Here is a 26,527-nt window from a genome sequence, read left to right as displayed (position 1 = left end):
TGTTACTAATACAACATGTCAAGAGTTTTAATTGATGGCGGTCTTGGTATTCACTAGTATGACAATGGAGAACATGCAACTAAGCGCTTCTCTCCCTATCTATCTACTGTATTTACTGCACAAGATGGACTCCATGGACTTTAATAATAATATATATCTATATATGACACTTTTGCTGTCACACATGGCATGCGTAATATTTTGACACTGTAATAAAAGTAGTAGTTATTTTACCTGAGGCTTCATTGTCCCGAAGTCCATAAACGAATACATCTTTTACAAAAGCTTGGAGCTCAGTGTCTTCACAGACTGTCTGATCACTTTCATAATAAATGTCCACCAAATCTCCCACAAAGCTGTATAAAAACAGTAAAGGATGTGTATTACATGTATGTGCCTGGAATCATTTTTTTTTTTAATACAAAGCCAGTCATTGATAATTGTTCTGCATTCAGGTGACATGTCTACTACGTTTTACAGTGATACCTTGGTTTAAGAGTAACTTGGATTGAGAGCATTTTGCAAGAAGAGCTCACAGTTTTTCAAAATTGTAATTTGGTTTAAGAGCTCCCTGTACTGGGTGGGAGGCCGAGTGGGGGAAAGAAATGGTCTACATGGTGTGGTCTGCAGTCCTGTACTCTGACCCAGGAAGTCTCCCTCACCCTCCAAATCATAGCAGATCCACTTCAGGCTGGGGCTTGCATCAGGAGACAAGAGTTTAAGAGTGGATTTGGATTACAAGCACGGTCCCGGAGCAAATTATGCTCGTAATCCAAGGTACCACTGTATTTCTCCATTGTTCTATATCAGTTGAACTGTGCCATCCAATATCTCAGGCTATAGTTAAATGGTAGCTAACCCAAAGTGAAAATCCCTTAAAAAGTCCCCACTCCTAAGTAAGTCACCTTTCCCTTATTACACTAATATTTTTTTTACATTTGCCTAATTAAATTTTATTACTTTAGTTATTTGTGGATGCTATATGACATCTCACATTTCCATATGTTATAAACTATGAATGAGGAACATGAAACAATGGAGCTGACTCAATCAAACTTCACTTCCTCTATTGTAATTAGAAGGCAAGTATGCAAAACAGCTGCACAGAACAAAGAAATTGGTTTGTGATACTTGTAGGCAGTGGCGTAGATGTGGCAAGTACACTTGACCTTAGGCTGAGTGGGTGCGTTTCTGACATGGTCCTATACATGCAGGGTTATTAGGAAGGTGGGGCTGTTACTTTGACACAACTACAGAGATCAAGGTACTCCATCCTAAATAACCCTTACACCATCCATACTGCTGTCGGCAGAACTCACCCACTTTTAAATGTCTGCTTTGGCAATTCTTCCCCTTATATTCCTTTTTTCTTTTGTTCTCCTGTTTTTTTTTCAACTTAATCTTCACTACTACAGTCTAAATAGTCCCATCTTAGTAGATCAGAAGTTAAAGCAGAATTAAATTTTGTCAGCTGTATTTTATTTACCTACTCCGGATGTTACTATTGCAATATTGTCCTCTACAGGCAGACAATACCATTCTACTTCTAGAACGTGATTTGCTAATAAATATAGCAGATGTTTATTCGTTCCCTCTCTGTCCACTTATAGCAGATTGGGGGTTGGGTTTCCATCTAAACATTTAATGCCCTGTTTGCATAAGTGTGTCTGACCAATAGACGTGTCTCTAAACCTATACACACATCATGTTTTATCAGTTAGTAAAGAAACATAAATATAAATGAACAATCAAGCAAATGTCCTTCTCTTACGCAAGTAATGCTTCCCAGACTTTCATTCCATCATCTCTGTAGAAATAATAGGGGATTTCCTCTTTGTTTTCCATGCCCCTCAACTTGATTGATTCTGGAAAGCAAAGACTCTCATATGTAAACTCCTTCATGGCTTTCAGCACCAACTCTACATGTCCTCCTCCTCCTGTTGCGTTGGCCTACAATATAATTTACATTAAATGAAAAACAACTAAGCTATTTGCATTCGCAGATGGTCATTAACTGTACAGGTTCCAGTTCATGACGACTAGAACAGCAAATGACAATGAAGGAGTTGTCTGTGTAAAGACCCTGGAGGATCTCTGGAACTGTTGGGACTAGGTAAATATTAATTTGGAAATGCAGTTGGCACCTTTCCTCTAAGAGAAAGCTGCTTCAGGGGTACTTTGAGTTTCACTTTTTTATTTTATCTGTTGCTTAATAAAAAACAAAAGTTTAAAGGAAAAAAACAACCGAGGACCTATAGCAGCTTATAGAATGTTCAACAAACAGTGTCTGCCAACATGGGAAATATGCATATGGGAAAGTCAACGTGCTGACCCTAGTATTTCGTTCAGATAAGTGGTTGCTTATTAGCACATTTAATAGTGGAATTGGTGGAGATAGCCCTTAATTCAGAGATCTCATGGCTACAGTGTTGTTCACCTGGAGTTTTTAAATCAAGCTTTTTCTGCACAGTGTGGGGAGTCTTTTTATTCAGGTGCATATTGAGCTTTATGGTTTTATTCAAGGACAGGGCAATATTTATTCATAGGGTACATTGTGTTGCATTTTATGTTCAGGAAACACATTGTATGGATTGTTTTTACTCATCAGCTAAAGTTCAGCACATATTTAAATTCAAGACAACAATAATGTTTTTCCTATAAGGGTACGTTCACACTGCGGAATCCGCACAGAGATTTCAAGCAGATTCCACTAGGCGGCCTCCGCTTGAAGTCCAGCCCGTTCCTTAGACTCAATGATATTTGACATGTCAATTCTTTGGGCGGACGGCGAAATCCACCAGCAAAGACCATTGAGTCGATGCAGGGGCGGACACAGACTGCAAAGGGCCCCTGTGCAAAAAATGTGTTTGGGCCCCCATAACCCATTCTTTTCTCCACCTTTCTGCCTTGAAAGCGCACACATATATACGACTGGGTATCCGGTACATGTGTCCTGGTTTCTAGGAAGGGCCCTACAGCAAAGATGACAGGGCCCACTAAAGAACTGTACTCCAGTCTGTGCAGGCCCCAGTATGGGGTACCTAAGGCTCACCAATAGAACTGATCATGGGGGGGCACCCAAATAAAGAACACGTCAGAAGCGACATGCAAACCTGGTCCCATCCTGCACTGATGTATCTTTGACCACAACTCCTGGAATAACAATAACTACAACTCTCAGAATGCCTTACACTTATGAAGCTCTCAGAGAGTGCTGGAAGTTGTAGTTTCCAAGGGGACAACCCCTTTAGTTGTCTTCTCATTTGTACTTCAAATCTCAGCACATCCTGAGGACTTCAGACTGCAGTAAATGCTGGGAGTTGTAGTGTTTGCAGCAGTTGTACTTAGAGGGTCCTGGGTGCATTATACACTGGATGCTGTGTGGGGGATGAGAGTATATAGCTCAGAAGGTAGAAGTGACCCCAGAACAGCACTAATAGGGGATAGAACAAATGGGCCCTTAATCACTGTTGGGGCACAGGTGGGATACATGTACTGTATGTGGCTGCACAGGTGGGATACACATACTGTATGTGGCTGCACAGGTGGGATACATGTACTGTATGTGGCTGCACAGGTGGGATACGTGTACTGTATGTGGCTGCACAGGTGGGATACATGTACTTTATATGGCTGCACAGGTGGGAGACATGTACTGTATGTGGCTGCACAGGTGGGATACATGTACTGTATGTGGCTGCACAGGTGGGATACATGCACTGTATATAGCTGCATAGGTAGGATACATGCACTGTATATAGCTGCATAGGTAGGATACATGTACTGTACTGCTTAGGGGGGAGATGAAAGAGAAAAACAACCATGCTGCAGAAATAGGGGGGCACAGATATTGGCTAAAAATGCACAAACTTACAATAAAACTTACAGCACCAGAGAGGGGGTGGGGGCTCTGTGCTATCTTACAACTTCCAGCAGCCTGACAGACACACTGACAATAATCACTCACTGTCAGAGCTGCTGTTGTTGCTTCTCTTCTTAGTCCTGTCCCTGGCAGCCATAACCCTGCAGGATTCCTCCAGCCCCTGTCATCACATGCTCTATCCTCTCCTCCTCACACAAGGTATGCCAGAGAGTGGAGTACAGGAAGGAAGGGGGGGATCTGTCATCACATGCTCTCTCTCCTCTCCTCCTCACACAAGGTATGCCAGAGAGTGGAGTACAGGAAGGGGGGGGGGGGGTCTGTCATCACATGCTCTCTCTCCGCTCCTCCTCACACACGGTATGCCAGAGAGTGGAGTACAGGAAGGAAGGGGGGATCTGTCATCACATGCTCTCTCTCCTCTCCTCCTCACACAAGGTATGCCAGAGAGTGGAGTACAGGAAGGGGGGGGGGGGGGGGGGGTCTGTCATCACATGCTCTCTCTCCTCTCCTCCTCACACAAGGTATGCCAGAGAGTGGAGTACAGGAAGGAAGGGGGGATCTGTCATCACATGCTCTCTCTCCTCTCCTCCTCACACAAGGTATGCCAGAGAGTGGAGTACAGGAAGGGGGGGGGGGGTCTGTCATCACATGCTCTCTCTCCTCTCCTCCTCACACAAGGTATGCCAGAGAGTGGAGTACAGGAAGGGGGGGGGGTCTGTCATCACATGCTCTCTCTCCTCTCCTCCTCACACAAGGTATGCCAGAGAGTGGAGTACAGGAAGGAAGGGGGGATCTGTCATCACATGCTCTCTCTCCTCCTCACACAAGGTATGCCAGAGAGTGGAGTACAGGAAGGGGGGGGGGTGTCTTTCATCACATGCTCTATCCTCTCCTCCTCACACAAGGTATGCCAGAGAGTGGAGTACAGGAAGGGGGGGGGGGGTCTGTCATCACATGCTCTCTCTCCTCTCCTCCTCATACAAGGTATGCCAGACAGTGGAGTACAGGAGGGGGTGTCAGAAGCAGCAGCGTGCAGGAGAAGAGAGGAGAACCAGCCCCGACTGGGCACAGCATCCATGCTTGACAAAGGCCAGCAGGCCGAAACGTTGCATTTTTTTTGTGTACCCTGATGTGTGAATAAACACACTATTTTCATCCTGGATGCTGTGGGAAACCTTTTCTTTTGGAGTTCGTTGTGCTCATACCTAGGATTGTGAGCATACCTGCGTGCATCCTTTAGTCTATTGCTGGCCATTATCGGAGAATCTCCAAGGTGCTGTTGGACTTCTTTTGTGAGCACAGCATCCAGTCACTAAGTGGGCTCCACAGGAGCATAGGGCCTGCACTTCCCGGGTGCTGATGCCGCCTGGGGGGCCCACTACAGACATGTGCCATGCTGAGCTGACACTTAAGAGTCTGAGCCTAGCGGGCCCCTCTATTGGCCTGGGCCCCTGTGCAGCTAAACAGGCTGCACAAGTGATAGTCCGCCTCTGAGTCTGTGGAACATGTGGGACTTCAAGCGAGGGCCACACGGTGGAAACCGCTTGAAGTATTCACATGAATTCCGCAGTGTAAATGTACCTTTAAGAGTTTAGGTTGATTGTTTTTCAGGGAGCAGAGTATGGGGCGTATTTTTAAAGGGCGCAATAGACTGTGTTGCCCAAGAGCCAGACACACCTACTATAAAAAAATAAATCACATGTATCTAAGAACTAAAAAATATCTACATCATTATAAAAAGTTTAGTTGCAGAGTGAGATTTCATACCTTATCGAAGAGGCCACATTCACAAATAAGCTGTTCCCTTGCCTTTGTGTTGATTGCTATGGTGAATCTTACATGTGGGATCAGAAGCTGAAACATAAAATAAAAATTTTAATTAAAAAAAGCTACACATTAAAGCATATATGGTAGAAAATTAGTTTAGTCATGGTCACACATATCTAGTACCTCGGTACCACCGCTCAGGGTAGCCGAGTGATAGTAAAAGTGATATCCAGACACAGGATCATTCTTTTTGAGTGTACCTGTCACTTTTAAAAACTTTTGGCATGTTGTAGAGACATGATTGGTGTGTGGGGGGGGGGGGGGGGCTGGGTGCTAGAATGGTCAGAAGACAACCTGACAGCCATATTGTTTCTCAGCGTACAGTTTATACAGTTTGTTTTTCTCTTTTAATAAGAGCATAAGCTGCTCACATATACTTGTCCTCCATTGAGCTTACTGCAACATAAAAGCCATTGTTGCTATGAAACATAATCAGAATAAGAATCAAGTTGTTATGCAAATACTAATACTCAGTTCCAGTGTTCTGTGCGGAGACCAAGTATCCTTAGAGACCAATATTCCACTGTAAAAATCCACTTTGCATTCCTTGTACTGCAGTCAGATATGATAACATTTTGCTCAAGTTAACAGTATCTTTGGGGTATTTTTTATCATAAACTCTGCATCTGTTGTAGATATGCAGATACATACATAGATAGGTAAATAAATAGACCAGAATATAGGCTCAAACGTGCAAAAGAGTTCCATGACCTTGTATAGGACAGGGCAAGGGAAATGGGTGGTGACTTATAATCGTCACAATGTATCTAAAAAAGGAGGAAGGAAGAATGTTAGTCTATTAGGCAATGATGTCCTCCCTGGTCCTTATCATAGTTGTCGTTTAGCAATGTTTAGCAATTAGGTGTGAAGCAATTTTTGTGCAGGGAAAATCTTACACTATCATTTTATGAAGAACAGTTTGGCAGATAGGGTTATGGCCTATATTATAGTGCATAGGGCACTATATTATAGGGCAGACTGACCCTAGAGACAGGCAGTGAAGCTTGCAGCCAGAGGAACTCTATAGCAGCGTATTTATCAAATGGAATCTGTCACATTGACCGTGTGGGCTGATCTACAGTGTGATATAGAGCGGAGGAGCTGATCACATTGGTGTATAGCTTTGTGGGAAAAAATTCAGTGTTACCTCTATGTATAAACTGTGCTTTTATTATAAAAAGCTTTTGACATGTCACACATGGCAAACACAAAAACACTATGGGGGAGATTTATAAAAAAAAAAGTGTAAAGTACAATTGGCTGAGTTGCCCCTAGCAACCAATCCTCGCAGATTCTTTAAAAAATGAAAGGTGGAATCTAATTGGTTGCTAGGGGCAATTAAGACAATTCTGCTTTACACCAGTTTGATAAATCTCCCCCTATGTGTAAGGTGTATTATATTTCCCTGTTGACTCTCAGCTAACATCTGATGACTGCATTTTTTCAGCTAAAAAACCCACCAGTTTTGTTTTTATTGGCTTTTCATTTTGGAAAATAGTCTAGTCTGACAGCACTCTTAGGCAGGTGTGGAAGCAATGCTCCCGTCATGACTATTTCGGTCTATATTTTTATTCTGAACCAGAAAAAGGACCCCAAACATACATCCATATAGAGTCCTGGAAGTGATGATATGGCCCCCACAGAACCGTCATCATCCTGTCTGTGTGGGATTACACAATAAGACGGAAGGATTTGAGAAGCAACAGCCACAGGAAATTTGTGGTTAATTGTCCAAGATTTGTATAACAACCTCGCTGTAGAGTTCCTTCAAAAACTGTGTGTAAATATACCTAGAGATGTTGTTGTGAAGGAAAGGGAGATGACACCAAGTATTGATTTAGGTTCCTCTTTTGTTTTTTCACTTTATGTTTTGTTAATGGTAAAATTATACTACTAACACTTCTATATTTAAAAGCATTATTTCTTTCCGTGTTTTTTTTGCACAGCTAGCTAAACCTTTTGCATAATACTGTATATAAAATGTAAGCAGGTGATAACCAGTATAGATTCATGAAAAAATAGATTGTGCCTTTGCAGCTTGCTTAGAGCCATATTACATGGCCTGAAGCACTGTGTAAGCGAGCCCCAATCTAGATCGGCGCTTGCTTAAGGAGTCTATTACACGGCTCAATGATTGTGCAGCAAGGGCTTCGGATGATCATTGTCTTCATTATACGAAGTGGCCTAATTCGGCAGATTATCACTCCATGCAATAGGGCCCTTAGGTTTTATGAAGAGTTAAGTGCAAATCTCAATGCTGGTAATGTGGGTGACAAGATATTCCTAGATATTGCAAAAGCATTTCAAAAGGTACTACACAACAGTCCTGTACTGAAGCTTTGGATGCAAGGGATTAGGGACAGTGTATGGACATTGGCAAAGACAGGGGCATAACTAAAGGCTGTATTACACAGCCCAAAGTCTCACAGTAGCTTCTAGATTGGCGCTCGCTTGCCGAGCCTACACATGTCTTGATTATCGTGCAGCAAGGGCTGTATGTATGTCCTTAGAGATATCAGTGAAGCCCTTGCATTTTACTTTAAACATAATAAAAATCATACCCTCCTATTAACCCCCCCCCCCCCCATTGTCCTACAGCCTGTCACCTGTGTTCCTGTGTTACCTCTCCTGGTCCCATCTCTTTAGTAACAGGCTGCTCAGCCAATTGTAATGGCCCAGAACGGTATTTATTGTCAGGCGTCTGGAGATGTATTGTTGCTATTGGCAACCTTAGACAGTCTGTATTAGGGCCTATGTATTTGCTGCTCTTCCTTAGCTCTCTTGTAGTGGTATTGTTTTTTGCTATGTGTTTATGTTTTCTGTATGTTGTTATGTATTAATTGCTAATAATACAAGTGTTGAGCTTGATCAGTGCTCCTCCCCTGCAACCTACCACACTCTAGTGATTGGCCAGGGGAAAGCTAGCTCCGCCCACCTTTTACCCAGAAGGGCTGTGCGGTCTTGTCAGTGACAGTTGGTAGTCTGGCATTGCCAGAGTCACATCTAACCTCCCTACGTCACCTCAGTAATCCTGTCAGACTCCATCCTCAGCCCCCTAACCTGTTTCCAGTCAGCCATAAGGACTAATACGTGTCTTCTAAGTCTCAGCAGGACATCCTCTGTATTTATTAGTGCCTGCTGTCGGATTGGTGAAGTGATAGAGGGTCTCCCATTCACCGTCCACATCTTCCTGGCTTCCAAGTCAGTGTGTCCATGCGTCTTCCTCCTACATGATAGTGAGCGTCGACAGCGTCAAGTCTCTTCAGTAACTTCAAGTACCTATTCACACGTATCCTTATAAAGGCGGAAAGCTATAAAGTCTCTGGAACAGGTCTGTCTCTTTGAAATCCTGTTTATCCACCAAGTCTAAGCTATAGTAACCAAGGTAACCCTCCCCCTGAAGCAAAGGACTCTGATCAAGCCAACAGTTTGCCATCATCAGATGCCCCTGTATTGGATTGTATATAGTTATCCTTCAAGTAAAGTCTTGTTATACTTTCACCGCTATTGTGTGAAGACTTTTATTAAAAATTATACATCCCTGTGTGTATGCTGTAGAAGACAAGGCCCCAGCACCCTCGGACCCCACCGTGACAGGAAGGTTTCAGAAGGTGAGACCTAAGGTTGCACTACACCACCCAGCAACACAATACCCTGAGCATATTACACCACATACCACCAAAGGGACATTATAATTTTTTGGCGTCACGAATAGGGACATTATACAATCACAGGCTGACATAGGACAGCACCACAGCCAGTGATTGGCTGAGCAGTCTGTCACTAAAAAGACAGGGCCAGAAGCATCAGCGGTGAGCATGGAACATGGGCAAAGGCTGCAGGAAAACGGGGGAGAGTAGGTACGTACAATCTTTTTTTTTTATTTTACAAAGTCCGTTAGCCGTCGACTGCGCACCACTACACATAGCAATGCAAGGCCAGTGGCCAATGATTTTAAGAAGGTTTAAACAACAATGATTAGCCAATGATCGTTTCTTCTGATCATTTTCTTTATTACACCGAGCGCTAATCTGCCTGTTGAATCGGCAGATTACCTATTTGTCTAATAGGGCACTAACAGCTCCTGGGCCCTGGTGCATTTGTTCAGCTTGGACCCCCAGGCACATTCTTACAGTGTTAAGAAAGCAAAATAAACAGCTTTATTTAGGGGCTTACAGGAGCTGCTATTTTTCCTTTTCTTCACCATTCAGCCTAAGGGTCCTATTCCACGGGCCGAGGAGGGCCCGATCAACGATGTAAACGAGCGGCGATCTGCTAGATCGCCGCTCGTTTACTGGGCCTATTCCACGGCCCGATGATCGTTGAGCGAGGGCTGCAAGGATATCGTTACCGATGTCCTTGCAGCCCTTGCAGCATCATACATTACCTGGCTGCAGGGCTTGTCCTCCGCTCCGTCTCTATCTTCTGAATGGCCGGTCAGCTGACAGGCCACAATCAGCCAATCACAGGCCGCGGTGGTCCCGGCCTGTGATTGGCTGAGAGCTCCGTCAGCTGACCGGCCATTCAGAAGACAGCGCAGAGAAGAAGCCCTGCAGCAAGGTAATGTATGATGATGCTGCTGCTGTTTCTTCTCAAATCGTCGGTCGCCCGCCGCGCATCGCTACGGTTGAATGGGGGAACGATGATTTTAGGTCTGGCCCTAAATGAACGATCAGCCGATGACACGATCATCGGCTGATCGTTCTCTCTATTTCACCGAACGATAATTGGCCGAATCGGGCCAAATGGGCCCGATCCGGCCGATTATCGTTACTGTGGAATAGGGCCCTTAGGGTCTGTTCACACTGAGTAAAAGTGGCGGAACTGCGCACAGAGTCTCTGCTGCAGACTCTGCTCGGAATCTTGTCTGCATGTCAATTCTTTGAGTAGAGAGCGGAGGCATGCAAGACATCACATTGACACACTTAGGCAGGCGGGATTCAGAGCGGAGTCCGCAGCAGAGGCTCCGCTTGCAATGCTGACACTTTTACGGTGAACAGACCGTTACAGTCTTATCAGACAGTCAGATGCAGAATAAATGGCTTTGTTCAGGGACTTTCCTTCACCATTCAGCTCAGACGACCATAACAACTTCTCCCTATGTTTCAACTACTGCCTCATGTTGTACTCCCTACATATATCACTGCCACAAACAGTGTTTCCTAAAAAGAAGTGCTGCATTCCTAAATATAATACTGCTGCACACTGTTCTCCCTGAGTACAATACCAAAGAATAATTATGCCACTTTGCCTCAAACAATTATATGTTTACTTAAGGCCCTATTCCACGCAACGATTATAGGTCGTATTTGGCCGACATCGGCCGCTACAGACGATAATCGTCCCGTGGAATAGAGTACAACTATCAGCCGACATCGTTCATGTCGGCTGATCGTTGCAGTCGCTTGTTTTTCAACATGTTGAAAAACAAGCAACTAATAAAGCAGCGATCTGCTGCTGTCGCTCCGTTGAATAGGAGCGTCGGCAGCAGACGCTGCTATATCCTATGGGCTGCCCGGACGATCAGCGATCACCCGGGCAGCCCCCCCGCAGCTCCCCGCCGCCCCTTCCTGCACTCAACCGCTCGCTGCTGCCGCGTTGAATAGTGGCGGCAGCGAGCAGGGAACGAGGAGCAGACGAGCGCTGAGAGCGCTCGTTTGCTCCTCTTAACGACCAGTGTTTATTGTAATCTGTATTGTGAATCTCCAGTGTAGAGGACTTTCACCCAGAGAAACGAGAGTGTTTTTGTTTTAAAGTCAACTGGTGCCAGATATTTAATTACTTCTATTTAAAAAAGAAAAAAAGCACCTCTGTCCATGTCAGGAACTGCCCAGACCAGTAGCAAATTCCTATAGCAGAGGTGCACAACCTGCAGCCCTCCAGCTATTGCAAACCCACAATTCCCATCATATCTGGAAACCCCTTGGCTGTGCAGGCATGATGTGAATTGTAGTTTTGTAACAGCTGGAGGTCTGCAGGTTGTGCACCTCTGCTTTATACAGGGCCATTACCGGCCTTTAGGACAAATGAGTTTATTGCCTCAGATGGAATGTTCCATTCAGTGGCCATAAATCCTGCTGTCTGCTACACACCACTGACCTCACTGACCCTATGACCTGTAAATGACAGTTGGACACAAACATGGAATGCACGGCAGTCAGGACTGCAAACACTTTGCAGGTACAGTTATAGGTCAAAGGGTACTAACTCTCATTAAGGAGAGTTCCTCATAAAGACGTATGGAGACTTACAGACCATTGCTGCTCCATTGAGAAATCTGGGAAAAAAGAAGCTATTTTGCATATTGTTTCTTCCCAGAATTTTCAGTGGAGCAGCAATGGTGTGTAAGTCTCCATACGTCTTTATGATGAGCTCTCCTTAATGAGAGTTGGTACCGCTATGATCTACGTCCATAGACCTCTCACTAGCCAGCCAATACCCTGCTCTGCAAGAGGAACAGCAACCTCGAAACAGGTGTCTGTTTCCTTTTGGAGAGATTGTTTGGCTTGGCATAAAATCCCCAGTCAATGTTCTAAGACAGCAAGACTTGACTTGAAGGGACATCTCTTTGCCCAAGACGTGTGAGAGCTATTTTGCATATCATTTCTTCCCAGGTCCAGTTATATATGTTTCAGACAGAGAAAGTGATCACTACCCCTTTAAATGGAGCACAAGGTGTAATGGTAGTATGGCCATGAATATCACCATGAGCAGTGAAAAAGCAATGACTCTTGAATATGTCAGGTGCTTTTATTCTTTTTAAGTTAAAGTAGCAATAAAGATTAAAGAATTGTATACACACTTGTGGAACTGGAAACATTGAACCTTTTTCTGTATGGTCCCCAACATGGATTGTAGGTAGTGCTTAAACTGGGGAATTTATAGTTGAGCTGGATTGTGTGTAAGCAGTTATTGTTATGTGCTGCCGATTTTCTGCACACACACCTTTCTTATGATTTTCCTCAGGCAGCAGAAAACCTAGAATAGGTCCTGGCCCTATAGAAGACCTTTTCTTCTTTGAATGGTTCCACTTCCTGCAGGGCATACAGCAGATGTTAAGTACTGAGAGTTTTTTTTTTTAAATAGAAGTCCTTTACCAATCTGTATAACGTTCCAGCACTGTTTGATTTGATTTAAAGCTATTGCATAACTTATCTCTTTCCTTCCCTAGATAGGCAATGTGGGATCCTGTGCAATGGAACTGTGCAAGTTTTCATACCTAAAGCTACTCTCCATTCTGATTGCTAGAAAATATCCATAAAAAGGGTCTCACTGACCATTATAAGATTGTTGCTAAGTACAGAGTATCTTTTTGCGTTATTCCTGTTAACTTCTTTGTACCTTGTTGATTTGTATTTGTCTTATCAGTTAAGTAAAATATATCTATTCGCTAAGAAAAAGGGCAATAGGAATCCACATGTTTTTACTATAGGGAGTTGTATGTTGGAACACTCAATCAACACTTATTTCCCTATCCAATATAACATATACATGGTATATACATACACATGCAGACAATATAGCAATATTGTTACTGGAGATCAACATTTAATGGGTTTTCCAGTTAGGGAATATGGATGTCATAGAGCTGGGTAACTTATTTAAGGGCCTACCAATATAAGAGAAGCAGTGACCTTTTTCTTAGTGGAGAATAGAAATTCATTTGTTACACTTCTTTAGCAGTCGGCCGCATCATCATCATTATTAAATTAATGCACATTATGATAATAATTACTTTACCTTAAAAATTGGGTGAACAGCGGGTAGCTGGCGGTACATAGCAATTGCAAAAACTTCTGTAAGGAGATGAGACCTCAGAAGATGGCTAACTGTCTGATGAATGTGGAAATCGGAGGATCTGGCCCAAATCTTAGCTAGGAGCCAATCGTACTTGGCATCAGATGGCAGAAATATTGGATTTTCTGGCCCTGGTGTTTGATTCAGCTATAAAAATATAAAAGAAAAAAGTGTTATATCCATATGAATAATTAATTAAATCTACAGCATATACAGTAAATGTACAGCATATACACGGCCTGACGTGTAGTGTAAGAGCCTATTACATATCTCGATTATAGTGCGGCAAAGGCTGCCAGGACCTCATTAGCTATGTCCGTGCAGCCCTTAGTTTCTATAGAAAATAATAAACATGTAAACTTACCTGGCCTGCTTCCCAGTGTCCTGCTGCCTTTTCCCCTCTGATCACAGCCGCTACTGAAGCTTCTGAGCCTTAAAGTGACAGGCTGCTCAGCCAATCAACGGCCAAGATGGGACAGCGTGGTGGCCAGTGATTGGCTGAGTAGCCTGTCACTTCATGAATGGCTTTAGAAGCTTCAACGACAGCTGCAGCAAGTGGGGAAAACAGAGAAAAGGCAGCAGGACACCAGGCAAACCTGGACAGGTAAGTATAATGTTTTTTTTTCTTTACAGTCTTTAGTAATCAGCCGCACATCTCTATACATGTTGCCATGTGTTGTTTTTATTACATGGAGTGATATCTGGCCCTAACAATGAAGTGGTAATGACTCTATTCAGATTGAGCTAAGTATGTTCTAGCAGCCTTAATGCCTTTATTACATTTTATCTATGCTCAGCATATTCTGCAGAGCTGTCCTGAGAATTAAACCTTATTGTTACACTTCCTAGTGCTCAACATTTATTGACCCTATATCACACATATACAGTAATACAGAATTGAGGCTCTGCTATTTTCCAGAAATTTTTGATATCTGACTACACATTTTTGGGTGATAGTTTTCAGTACAATTAGGCTATTTATTTTAAACAGAATAGGAATGGAATGTGCTTTGCATTTACGGTACCTGTATAGCAATTGGTACAATTTTGTTCTCAAGATTTTTGTACAATAGGCAGATGGGTGCAGCAAGGTATTGGATGGTGCACGGATCAGTTTTGTTTGCAGAGATGCCATCAAGAAGATGAAAATCAACAATGAAGATGTTATTTTGCTGTAATAAGAGATGGAAAGTATATATTCTGTTACATACAGCATTTGGTTGCTATTCTTCAGATCACCATTTTTGTTCAAGCTTAATAAATGAACATAATTAGTTCACATGATCTACTCTAGGGTCATACAGCTAAAAGTCTTCTTCTGTAGGCTCTTACAAGTTTATTGCATGTTACAAAGCTGTACACCAGAAATTGCCGAAATGACACCTCCAAGTCTACAGGTTGCTGCTTCAGCAAATATATACAGACCAGGAAGTGATGTCCGAGGACATCTATAACTTGTCAGGCTAACTTCTGATAAGTTATAGCCACATGTCAGAAGTTTATATCGGTTAGTGTCCAGATCCTGAGACCCTCCCAAATTGCTAGAACAAAGGGGCAGAAGTGCTTAGTAGCGCATGCTCTGCTCCACTGCTCTCACTGCTAAGCTAGCAGTGAATGGAATTATAATGGCAGTCTATGGAACTTCCGGTGGACATGATTGCTGGAAGTTTTATAGACTCCATTATAATTTTGTCCACTGCTACTTTAGCAGTGAGAATGTTAAGTACTTCTGCCCCTTCGTTCTTGCAATTGGCGGGGTTCTCAGCACCCGGACACCCACCAATACAAACATCTGACATGTGGCTATAACAAGTCAGACATTTGTTGAAATGACAAGTATGCTTTAGTTTTACAGAACACCTTGGAGTCCTGTAGATTTAACAATACTGATATGTTATAGGATTCTAGTAGCTCAATTTGACTCTGCATATTTCCCTGGAGTTTCAGTTTGAAGCGACAATGAAAAGACATGTACCTCCATTTCTTTCTCAAGTGTAATGTTCCGTTCCAGGCTACATTCCACCATTTGATGGGTTACTGGGAATTTCTCTGGTATTTTTTTGCATTTTTTTATTAAAACTGGGTTGCAGCCATTGAGAAACTGATATCCAAACATGAAGTCTTCCTGCCAGTGCTGCATAACATATTCTACAAGACAAGACAAGAGATGAAGGATATATATAGTAGTATATATGTAGTGCTAACGTATTCTGCAGCGTCATACATAGATTGGAATCAGGTGCATCCGTTCTAAAAGTGTTTCAGAATGTTGGAGGCATCCCACACAAATGTGTAGAACTTGCTAGTGTTGTCTCTGGCTGGATTCAAACTCAAGACACCACAGCTGCAAAACAACAGAGCTTACTACTAAACGGAAAGTTGTTTTTAATTGTATTCCAATATTGTACATCATGCATTTTCATGGGCACTCTTATTCCTTTTTTATTCAGGTGAACTGGCTTTGAAAATAGAAGTTTTTGGAATCTTTGGCTGAAACCCACCGGATATTGTATTACTAATTCTCACAAAAATCCGTTCAAAATCAGCAAAATCACTCCAGGAGGACTGGAACATATGCATGAAACTGTTCACAAAGAGGTTTTCCATACTGTAAGATATAAAAATAAATAGTATCAGTGTAGATTTTCGACCTTTAACACACAACCTTTTTGAGGTCATGTAAGTTTTAACCAAGTAACCAACCATCCAACTGAAAACATAACTTCCTAAGACCGCTCTAGTAGCTTGCCCTTTATTTATGTTGTAGTTGTGTAGTCTTTTAACCACCTTAACCTCTTAACGACGCATGATGGGTATACCCGTCATGCGGCCATTAAGAGTAAACAGAGAGGGCTCCCGGCGTGAGCCCTCTCTGCAGCGCACGGTCCCTGGTTGCTAAGTGCAGCCAGGGACCGCGTGTATTAGCCGGCGCGGCCGATCGCCGCAGCCGGCTAATTAACTATTCAAATGCCGCTGTCAAAGCTGACAGCTGCATTTGAATAGCAGCTGTGCCCCCTCTCCCTGGTGTCCAGTGGGGGATCTCCCCCCCGCGATGCGATCGCGGAGGGGAGATCCGTTCTAATGAGTCGGCCGGGGCTCAGCGTCGGAATGACGCTGATCCCGGCTCGGCAATCTATTCAGATGGTCTGCAGCAGACCATTATAATAGAGCACCGATCTGATGGATCATTGCTCTATTATATACACAGGATTGATCTGAATGGGAGATCAGTTCTGTGTATATAGAAGTCCCCCAGGGAGCTTCATATTACTGTGAGTGAAAGTGAAAAAAAGTGTTTTTATTAATAAAAAGCCCCCTCCACTAATAAAAGTCTGAATCACCCCCCTTTTCCCATTTTACAAATAAAAATAAATAAATAAATAAACATGTTTGCTATCGCCGCGTGCGTAATCGCCCGAACTATTAATTAATCACATTCCTGATCTCGCACGGTAAACGGTGTAAGCGCAAAAAAATCCCAAAGTGCAAAATTGCGCATTTTTGGTCGCATCAAATCCAGAAAAAATGTAATATAAAGCGATCAAAAAGTCTCATATGCGCAATCAAGTTATCGATAGAAAGAACACATCATGGCGCAAAAAATGACACCTGACACAGCCCCATAGACCAAAGGATAAAAGCGCTATAAGCCTGGGAATAGAGCGATTTTAAGGAACGTATATTTGTTAACAATGGTTTTAATTTTTTACAGGCCATCAGATACAATAAAAGTTATACATGTTACATATCGTTTTAATCGTAATGACTTGAGGAACATATATAACAACTAAGTTTTTCCATAGGACACACGGCGTAAAAATGAAGCCCCCCCAAAGAAAAATAATTGCAGTTTTTTTTCAATTTCACTGCGCATATCATTTTTTTCTGGTTTTGCAGCATATTTTATGGAAAAATTCAGCCTGTCATTGCGAAGTACAATTAGTGACGCAAAAAATAAGGGCTTATGTGGGTCTGAAGGTGTAAAATGCAAGTGCAATGGCCTTTTAAGCACATTAAGGCCTTTTAAATGCAAAAACGAAAGTTAGCACGGTCCTTAAAGGGTTAAAGGTAACATACATCTTATAGCCTCCCACAGCTATCTTGAAAGTCAGTGGATTGGACTGACATTTTACTATAGTGTAAGGGGACCTTGAAAGTCTTTCTCTGCCCAATGGAATAACCATGCATGGTTGAGTAAAAAAAGTTGTTTCCTACCCCCTGCTCCCTCGTGCTGCCCCCCTGCAAGGTGCTACCCTAGGCACCAGACCATGGGTAAAAATGGTAAATACAGCCCTAAGTAGTGTGCAAAAGTTATATAGATTTGTAATTTACTTCTATTTAAAAATCCGGTCTTACCATACTTATCAGCTGCTGTATGTCCTGCAAGAAATGTTGTTTTTTTCTCAATCTCACAGTGCTCTCATCTGACATCTCTGTCCGAGACAGGAACTGTCCAGAGCAGTAGTAAATCCCCATAGAATACCTCTCCTGCTCTGGACAGTTCCTGTCTCATACAGAGGTGGCAGAAGAGAGCACTGTGTCAGACTGAAAAGAAAACACTTCCTGCGGGACATACAGCAGCTGATAAGACTGGAAGTCTTGCAATTTTTAAATAGAAGTAAATCACAAATCTATATAACTTTCTGAAACAGTTGATTTGAAAGGAAAAGATTTTTGCTGTAGTACCCTTTAGTACCCTCAACATTTAGTTTTGAGGTCTTGCATATTGCAATGAATCTACCATATCACACAAGTATATTTACTTATTTTTTTTGTCTACTTACGCTTTTGTGTAGTTCAAAATGAAGTCAACTCCCTTTTCACTGTCAAACTGTATGTCATGGGGCAAGTCATGATGACAGTGAGCATCAATACTCAATGGAAAGCCAGGATGCCATTCCTTCCATCTGTAGAACATAAGGTTACTGTTAATATTTAAACATATTTCATATAACTTTGATGGTTTATTTAGTTAAAAAGTTAAAAAGTTTACTAGTGATGGTTAAATGTTAAAAGCTGGTATTGTATACAGTATTGATGTTTCAATAATGTCACGTTAGGGCCAGTTCACAAAAGTGACGGAATCAGAGAGGAAAGTGTTTAGCCTGGAATCAGCTCTCACGGAATTCCGCATGGAATACTCGCGAAATTCTTACAGAAAGTGTTCCCCCTGGAGGCAGCACTCATGGAATTCTTTGCGGAATTCTCACATATTTCACGCGGAATGCAAGTAGAATTTCCGCACGGAAATGTGGGAGGGAGACACAGACAATATGTTGCAAAGTTGTCTTTTGAGTTGTCTCTTGAGTCTGGTCTGACATTCTGTGCTGATTCCTCACTCAAAAATCTCACAGAGAAAAATCAAAGCCCCATTGATTTCTATAGGATTCCGCCAGCGGAAGTATGAACATGTCTATTCTTCTGGCGGAAAGTGGATCTGATGTGATCTGTGTGAACTGCAGAGCGGAATTTCCATTGAATGGAAATTATCTCTGCAACAATTTCATGAGCGCTGAAATTGCACTGCTTTTCATCCGTTTGAACTGGCCCTTTACTGTATCTCCTTACATGGTATTTTTCAGGCCTTCATCAGTTCTATAAGGGTATTAATTGTTTGGTGGGACTCATAGTTTCACAGCCACCCTTTTAAAAGCACGAGCGCTTTAGGCCAACAATGTTCTATGATGTGTGATCATGATGTTAAAAATATTGGCTTGTTGAGGGAATAAAGTACTTATTGACAGGGGTAGAAGCATTTAATAGCCTCCAATTATCGTTTTCTCACTGTATTGCAGGCTCCTATTGAATATTGATTTCTACCTTCTAACTTCTCAAAGGCCTCAGATCAGACCAGTTTTTGACACCTCCATTGTCCACTGGATATGGTCATCGCTCCGGCAAGTTAGCATACCTGTACTGTTTTTGTCTGTCTTCCAACTCTTTTCTTCTGTGTTGCTTATGAATTTGTGTTACATCCTGTGTGACCAGTTTAGCTGTTATATAGGAAAATAAAGCATATTTGTAAGATGTAGGATAACGGAAATCCTTCGTAAAAATCAGAATTGCCCCAGTTTATCTCAAAAAACGATTTTGTTTCTTACAAAGATGGTAAAACAATGAGTGACCATATTGTCATCATAGTATTATCGTAGTACTAACCTGTTCCTTCGCGAAGAATTATTTCTTTGTCATTGGTAATCCATCTGTAGCAGGGGAATTCTACATAATCTCCTGAGGGAGTTTTAAGTGTGATGTGCCGACAATACCAGTCGTCTTTATACCAATATTTATGTTTTTCAATTTTAATTAACTGGATCTCTCCAATATCTTCGGATATTGTAAAATCGTAGGAGTCAATCTAAAGGTGATAGAAATAAAAAAAAAATAATTAAATGGATTAAAAAATATTTCAAGGCTACAAATAGAGTACTTTCTTTCCAGTCTGACACAGTGCCCTCTGCTGCCACCTCTGTCTGTGTCAGAAACTGTCTAGGTTTTCAATGCTGCCTGGGGGCCCATCACTCATAGGAGGCTCCTCAAACCCTGGGAGCTTCTATACACAGTATAGTGAGGATGGACGAGAGGGGATACAAGAGAACGCTGCAGCCGCCAGACATACAGCATGCTATGCTTTGTGCTGTGTGCTCAACATAAATCAGTTGGCTATATGTGTTATCTGTTACACAGGCCCTGCTTCCTTCTGTCAGTGTGGTCACCTGTGACCTCTGCACTGCATGTGTGCATTCTTCCTCCTCCTAAGGGCCCTATTCCACCGGACGATTATCTTTCAGATTATCGTTAAATCGTTCGAATCTAAACCATAATCGTTCGGTTGAAATGCAGTTAACAATTAACGACCAAACGAGAAATCGTTGATCGCTTTATAAGACCTGGACCTATTTTTATCGTTGCTCATTCGCAAAATGTTCGCAAATCGTTCGCATTGAATAAGACATTGTTCGGTCATTTGCAATAGATACGAACGCAATTGCGAAGAAATAGCAAAGAAAAACGATCGCAATTACGATCATAAGTAACGATTATCGTTCCCTGGAAATGAGTGAATGTTTTCAGGTCTTTCGCAATAGCGGTCGTTAGAGATCGTTAATCGTTAACGATTATGCGAACGATAATCGTCTGGTAAAATAGGGCCCTAAACCTTCCCCTGCACTGTCCAGCATCCTGTATACTATACATGAGGTGTATATGTGGTGCATCCCCTGCTGTATACTGTACATGAATTGTATATGGGGTGTATCCCCTGCTGTATACTATACATGAGGTGTATATGTGGTGCATCCTCTGCTGTATACTGTACATGAGTTGTATATGGGATGTATCCCCTGCTGTGTACTATACATGAGGTGTATATGTGTGTTGAATCCCCTGCTGTATACTGTACATGAGGTGTATATGGGGTGTATCCCTGGCTGTATACTGTACATGAGATTTATATGTGGTGAATCCCCTGCTGTATTCTGTACATGCCGTGTATATGTTTTGCATCCCTTTCTGTATACTGTACATGAGGTGTATATGTGGTGCATCCCTTTCTGTATACTGTACATGAGGTGAATATGTGGTGGATCCCTTGTTGTATACTGTACATGAGGTGAATATGTGGTGTATCATCTTCTGTATACTGTACATGAGGTGTAAATGTGGTGTATCCCGTGCTGTATACTGTACATGAGGTGTAATTATAGTGGATCCCATGCTGTATACTGTATATAAGTTGTATATGTGGTGTATCCTCTGCTGTATACTGTACATGAGGTGTATATGTGGTGTATCCTCTCCTGTATACTGTACATGAGGTGTATATGTGGTGCATCTCTTGTTGTATACTGTACATGAGGTGTATATGTGGTGCATCCCTTTCTGTATACTGTACATGAGGTGAATATGTGGTGGATCCCTTGTTGTATACTGTACATGAGGTGAATATGTGGTGTATCATCTGCTGTATACTGTACATGAGGTGTAAATGTGGTGTATCCCGTGCTGTATACTGTACATGAGGTGTAATTATAGTGGATCCCATGCTGTATACTGTATATAAGTTGTATATGTGGTGTATCCTCTGCTGTATACTGTACATGAGGTGTACATGTGGTGTATCCTCTCCTGTATACTGTACATGAGGTGTATATGTGGTGCATCTCTTGTTGTATACTGTACATGAGGTGTATATGTGGTGTATCCTCTTCTGTATACTGTACATGAGGTGTAAATGTGGTGTATCCCGTGCTGTATACTGTACATGAGGTGTAATTATAGTGGATCCCATGCTGTATACTGTATATAAGTTGTATATGTGGTGTATCCTCTGCTGTATACTGTACATGAGGTGTATATGTGGTGTATCCTCTCCTGTATACTGTACATGAGGTGTATATGTGGTGCATCTCTTGTTGTATACTGTACATGAGGTGTATATGTGGTGTATCCTCTTCTGTATACTGTACATGAGGTGTATATGTGGTGTATCCTCTCCTGTATACTGTACATGAGGTGTATATGTGGTGTATCCTCTCCTGTATACTGTACATGAGGTGTATATGTGGTGTATCCTCTCCTGTATACTGTACATGAGGTGTATATGTGGTGTATCCTCTCCTGTATACTGTACATGAGGTGTATATGTGGTGCATCTCTTGTTGTATACTGTACATGAGGTGCATATGTGGTTTATCATCTGCTGTATACTGTACATGAGGTTTACATAAAGCTGTTAAGATAGCCTGACCTGGATAGTTCCTGTCAGAGGACAGAGGTGGTAGCAGAAAACACTGTGTTAGGGTACAAACACACACAGCAGATACGCAGCAGATACGCAGCAGATTTGATACTGTGTTCAGTTATTTAGATCTAATCTGCTGCGTATCGCAGCAGTAAATACGCAGCGTATAAGCCGTGTGTGTTTGTACCCTCAGACTGAAAATAATTAACCACCTTCTGCAGGACATACAGCAGCTGATATGTACTGGAAGACTGCATCCCCCACCAGTCATCTGTATATGCAGAAATGTTTGAGGTGTCCTTTATGCTGGAGACATGTCACATAATATGGAGGCTCAAGCAAGTCCTGAGTTCCTGAGTGGCAGCTGTACCACGGCTGCCGTAGAATCTGTCAGGGACCCTGAGTTTAGGAGATACTGTGAAGAGTGGACTGGGCCAAAATACTTGGACCAGTCCATGGGGAAGAAAAACTACCCTACTAATCCATCAAATCCCCATACATGTCTTTCTAAAGCTTATGGCCTCCATCTCGGGGACAAGTTTGCACCACAACTCCCACCAGTTTTTCCAAGTGGAAGCAAGTCCTGCATGACATCTTTTATCAACTTGACAAAGGTGCAGGCAGCATCTATGTCTTTATGCTACTGACAGTGCCGCGCCTGAAGCATGATCACTCCAGAGTCCACCTATAGCATTGCTGAAACTCCTATGGTGTCCCCCAAGATAAAAGCACATATTGCGCCCTTGTTTTTTTTTTTTTTTGCACATTGATAGAATTTATAGACATAAACGTTGTCACACTTGAGCAGGAGCTTCAGGAAGCATGAATATTGCACAGACAGCATGAAGCAAGAACCTGATTACTATGAAGCAAATTCATCACACTTCATGACATGAAAGTATATGACCACCTATTCTGAATGTTTGGTTCAGCCATTTTAACCAAACTCAATGCAAATCAGAACCTTAAATCAATTAAGACAAAGGAATATGATATGGAAGCAACATGTGATCTGTAAAACAGCAATCAGAACAAAACTGCCCAGCTGTCCTTGGTTGCAACCTTTGATACAATCACATACATGAGCAATGGCAAATGTCTTCTAGAATCATGTAAAGAACAAATATAGTAAACGAATTATAGCTTTGAGTTGTTTTCCAAGGATGGATATCATACAATGACATTATAAAGAATGACATGGCAGCATGACAATGAGCACACTCACACAGGAAAAAAAGGTGTGTGTCATATGGGAACTGCAAGAGCTAAAAAAATGAAATGCTCCCAAACCTAGCTGGTCTTAGGGTACTATTACACCAACAGATCTGACGAAAGATTATCTGCCAAAGATTTGAAGCCAAACCCAGGAGTGGATTTGAAAAGAGGAGAAATCCAGTCTTTCCTTTATGACCTGATCTCTGTATATAGTCTGTTCCTGGGTTTGGCTTCAAATCTTTGGCAGATAATCTTTCGTCAGATCTGTTGGTGTAATAGTACCCTAACTCACCAAGTCCCCCTGAGTATTTTGAGTTGTCTCCCGTCTTTCTAGCGGCTGCCATTCCTGAGAAAAAGTTTTTCTAAAAGCCGATATATACATGCAAGATGGTGCTGGCCAGGAAACTACTGCTTGCTGCTTGCTGGGACCTGTAGTTCTGCAGAAGCTCTGTGACCTGATGATGTGGATGGATAGCAGCTTACTGGGACCTGTAGTGCTACACAATATATCAGGTCACAGAACTTCTGTAGAACTACAGGTCCCAGCAAGCTGCTATCAGTCCAAATCAGAAACTGTGTGACATGATCTGTTGTGTAGAACTACAGGTCCCAGCTATCCATCCACATCACAATATATCAGGTCACAGAGCCTCTGATGTGGATGGATAGTGGTGGTGGTAGGGAATTAGCGACGGGGGGGGGGGGGGGGGGGGGCAGCGGATTGTAGATGTATCAGCATGTCTACAGCAGAGGCTGGAAGCTGCAAGGGGAGGCTGAGGAGGAGGGAGGACACACATGGCGGGCAGAGGTCACAGGTCACCACACGGCCTGTGCTACAGAGACACACACTGATTGATTTATGACCTGATAACACAGTTCAGGAAAGCTGTCGGCTGCAGTGTTCTCTTCACACACGCTGCTTTCCTGTCACAGAACCAGCGAAGGGAGCGGGCGTGTCATCCCACAGAAGAGAGAGGAGGACACATGATCCCGACTCCAAAGCTGGGGGCCGGGAATAAGGAGCGTGTCGGCCTGGTCTCCATTTACCTCTTTTTGAGAATGCTGAGGGGGTCAATAGGCAAAAATAGCTCCAAAATGGCTCAAAACAGGTAATTACTTGCTTTGAGCAATATATTGAGCAATGGGTGGGCTATTCTGCCCCTTTCCCCCCTCACTTGTATCCAGTTCAGGTGTGGTTTGCAATTAAGCTCCATTTACTTCAATGGAACTGAGTTTGAAACTCCACCCAATCTGGAGACAAGAGAGGGGAAAAGTGGCCATGTTTTTGTAGCGCTGGATAACCCCTTTAACTTTATACCCTGTAATATATTACTATAGTGAAACTACTGTACCTTGTGTAATAATAGTTACTCAAGAGCACTGCTGCACCTATTGTTGGACTCATGGGGCACAGAGTTATAAAGATGCAGGAGAACTAACAGGATGGTTTCTTGGAAGTCTTTTTTTGATATGCAGAAGTGCCTTTATTATAAAACATGTGTTTTTTGCACGTAGAAGACCACTTCCTGTGTGGGAAGTCTCTAACTTACGTGCAAGTTCCACAACAAGAAGGCAGGGCGCCAGAATCTCTCTGGTTTCACTTTGTCCAAATTTCTAGATAATATATAAATTATATATATATATATATATATATATATATATATATGCTTGTATTTATAGTGATAGATGCCATAGTGTATGCTATCAAGTCAAAAAGTGGATAGTAAAAGAATAAAGCATGACTACAAGAGAAACAGATTGCTGATCTCAGGGAGACCAGCCAAACGACAACACTGCCGTCTGCTAGTGAAAGTGCTCAAAGCAGTGAAGTCCTAGGTGCATTGCCCCCTGGGAAACATGAATATGCAAAAGAAGAGCCCGTGGAGCCTCATCAAAGAGTCTCAAAACACAGGAGTAGCCAGATATCCCTCCGGGAAGGACCCAGCCAAGGGGTGACTCCTGTAAGGAAACCACCCAAACCACCATATTAAGTGGCCCTATAAGTCAATGTAATGACAAGGAAAAAACAAAGGCCAGGTAACCATTCACATACAGCTGTTTCGAGGTGTTGCCCCTCATCAGCGTGGAGCAGAATTCTGGCTAGGTGGGAGCAATGACTAGTAGAGCCACAAGAGAAAGAGATTATTAAACAGCTGAAAGTGTCCGAAATTTAGCATTTCTCTAGATATGACTAAGAGGAAATACATTTTTATAATTTAAAGCGTGCAAAGCCATTTCTTTTTGAAAAGTCGTGTCAAACTGATATTTCTTTCAAAAAAGATCTAAATCTTATGTTTGTGAAAGTTTTTGTAAACCACATGAACGAAAATAATATGAGGTATCCATTTCTATATCAACTATTTTGGAAACGTTGTAATATCACTTTGCTCTATGTAAACCGATCAGACACTAAGGCTAAGTTCACACAGAGCAAAAGGGGCGGATTTTGCGAGGAAATATTTCCGCCTGAAATCAACTGATGCTGAATTCCGAGCAGAATATAAGCAGAATGTAAGCAGAATCCCTGCGTATTCCACTAGGAAAGTGTTCAGCTCGTAATCAGCTCTTAACAAATTCAGCGCGGAATACTCGAGGAATCCGCACTGAATCCGCATGCATTCAGGGCTGAAATTCAGCGAGTATTTGGCGAGTAAACTAGACTATACCAGAATATATACTAGAATCCTCCTCCCCCCTTTTTTCCCCATTTCCGCGCTGATTCAGTGCGTAATTTCCGCTTGTATTACACTTGTATTCCGCGCTGATTACGTGCGTATTCCGCGCTGAAACAGAAAATCAGAGCCCCATTGATTTGTAAAGGCTTCCGCTAGCGGAAGAATGAACATGTTCATTCTTCTGGCGAAAAGCGGATTAGTTCAGTGCGGAAATTCCACCATGTGAACTGCAGAGCAGAATTTCCATTCAACACAATGAAAATTAGCTCTGCACCTATTTTAACGGCTGAAATTTCAGTGCTGATTCAGCGCAGAAATTCAGCTGCTTTTGCTCAGTGTGAACTAGCCCTAAGGGTATGTACACACTAGGGAATCCCGGCAGATCAC

The 26,527-nt window shown here is 42.5% G+C and overlaps 1 protein-coding gene across 1 annotated transcript in view; it reads right to left on the bottom strand.

Annotated features, from left to right (window-relative positions):
* ALOX5 (arachidonate 5-lipoxygenase) overlaps positions 1-26,527 on the bottom strand; it is a 56,956-nt gene that overhangs the window by 6,763 nt on the left and 23,666 nt on the right. The window contains exons 2-11 of the mRNA XM_069980487.1: positions 19,667-19,865; positions 19,419-19,500; positions 18,292-18,414; positions 16,009-16,115; positions 15,483-15,655; positions 14,533-14,679; positions 13,451-13,654; positions 5,651-5,737; positions 1,772-1,950; positions 235-356 (exon numbers count right to left, since the gene is read on the bottom strand). Coding sequence (XP_069836588.1) covers positions 235-356; positions 1,772-1,950; positions 5,651-5,737; positions 13,451-13,654; positions 14,533-14,679; positions 15,483-15,655; positions 16,009-16,115; positions 18,292-18,414; positions 19,419-19,500; positions 19,667-19,865 — 1,423 coding nt within the window. The remainder of the gene's footprint in view (positions 1-234; positions 357-1,771; positions 1,951-5,650; positions 5,738-13,450; positions 13,655-14,532; positions 14,680-15,482; positions 15,656-16,008; positions 16,116-18,291; positions 18,415-19,418; positions 19,501-19,666; positions 19,866-26,527) is intronic.

The sequence above is a fragment of the Dendropsophus ebraccatus genome, chromosome 8 (assembly GCF_027789765.1).
Source record: "Dendropsophus ebraccatus isolate aDenEbr1 chromosome 8, aDenEbr1.pat, whole genome shotgun sequence".
Lineage (NCBI taxonomy): Eukaryota > Metazoa > Chordata > Amphibia > Anura > Hylidae > Dendropsophus > Dendropsophus ebraccatus.
Note: the sequence above shows the minus strand (reverse complement) of the source record. Positions and strands in the feature narration are given on the sequence as shown.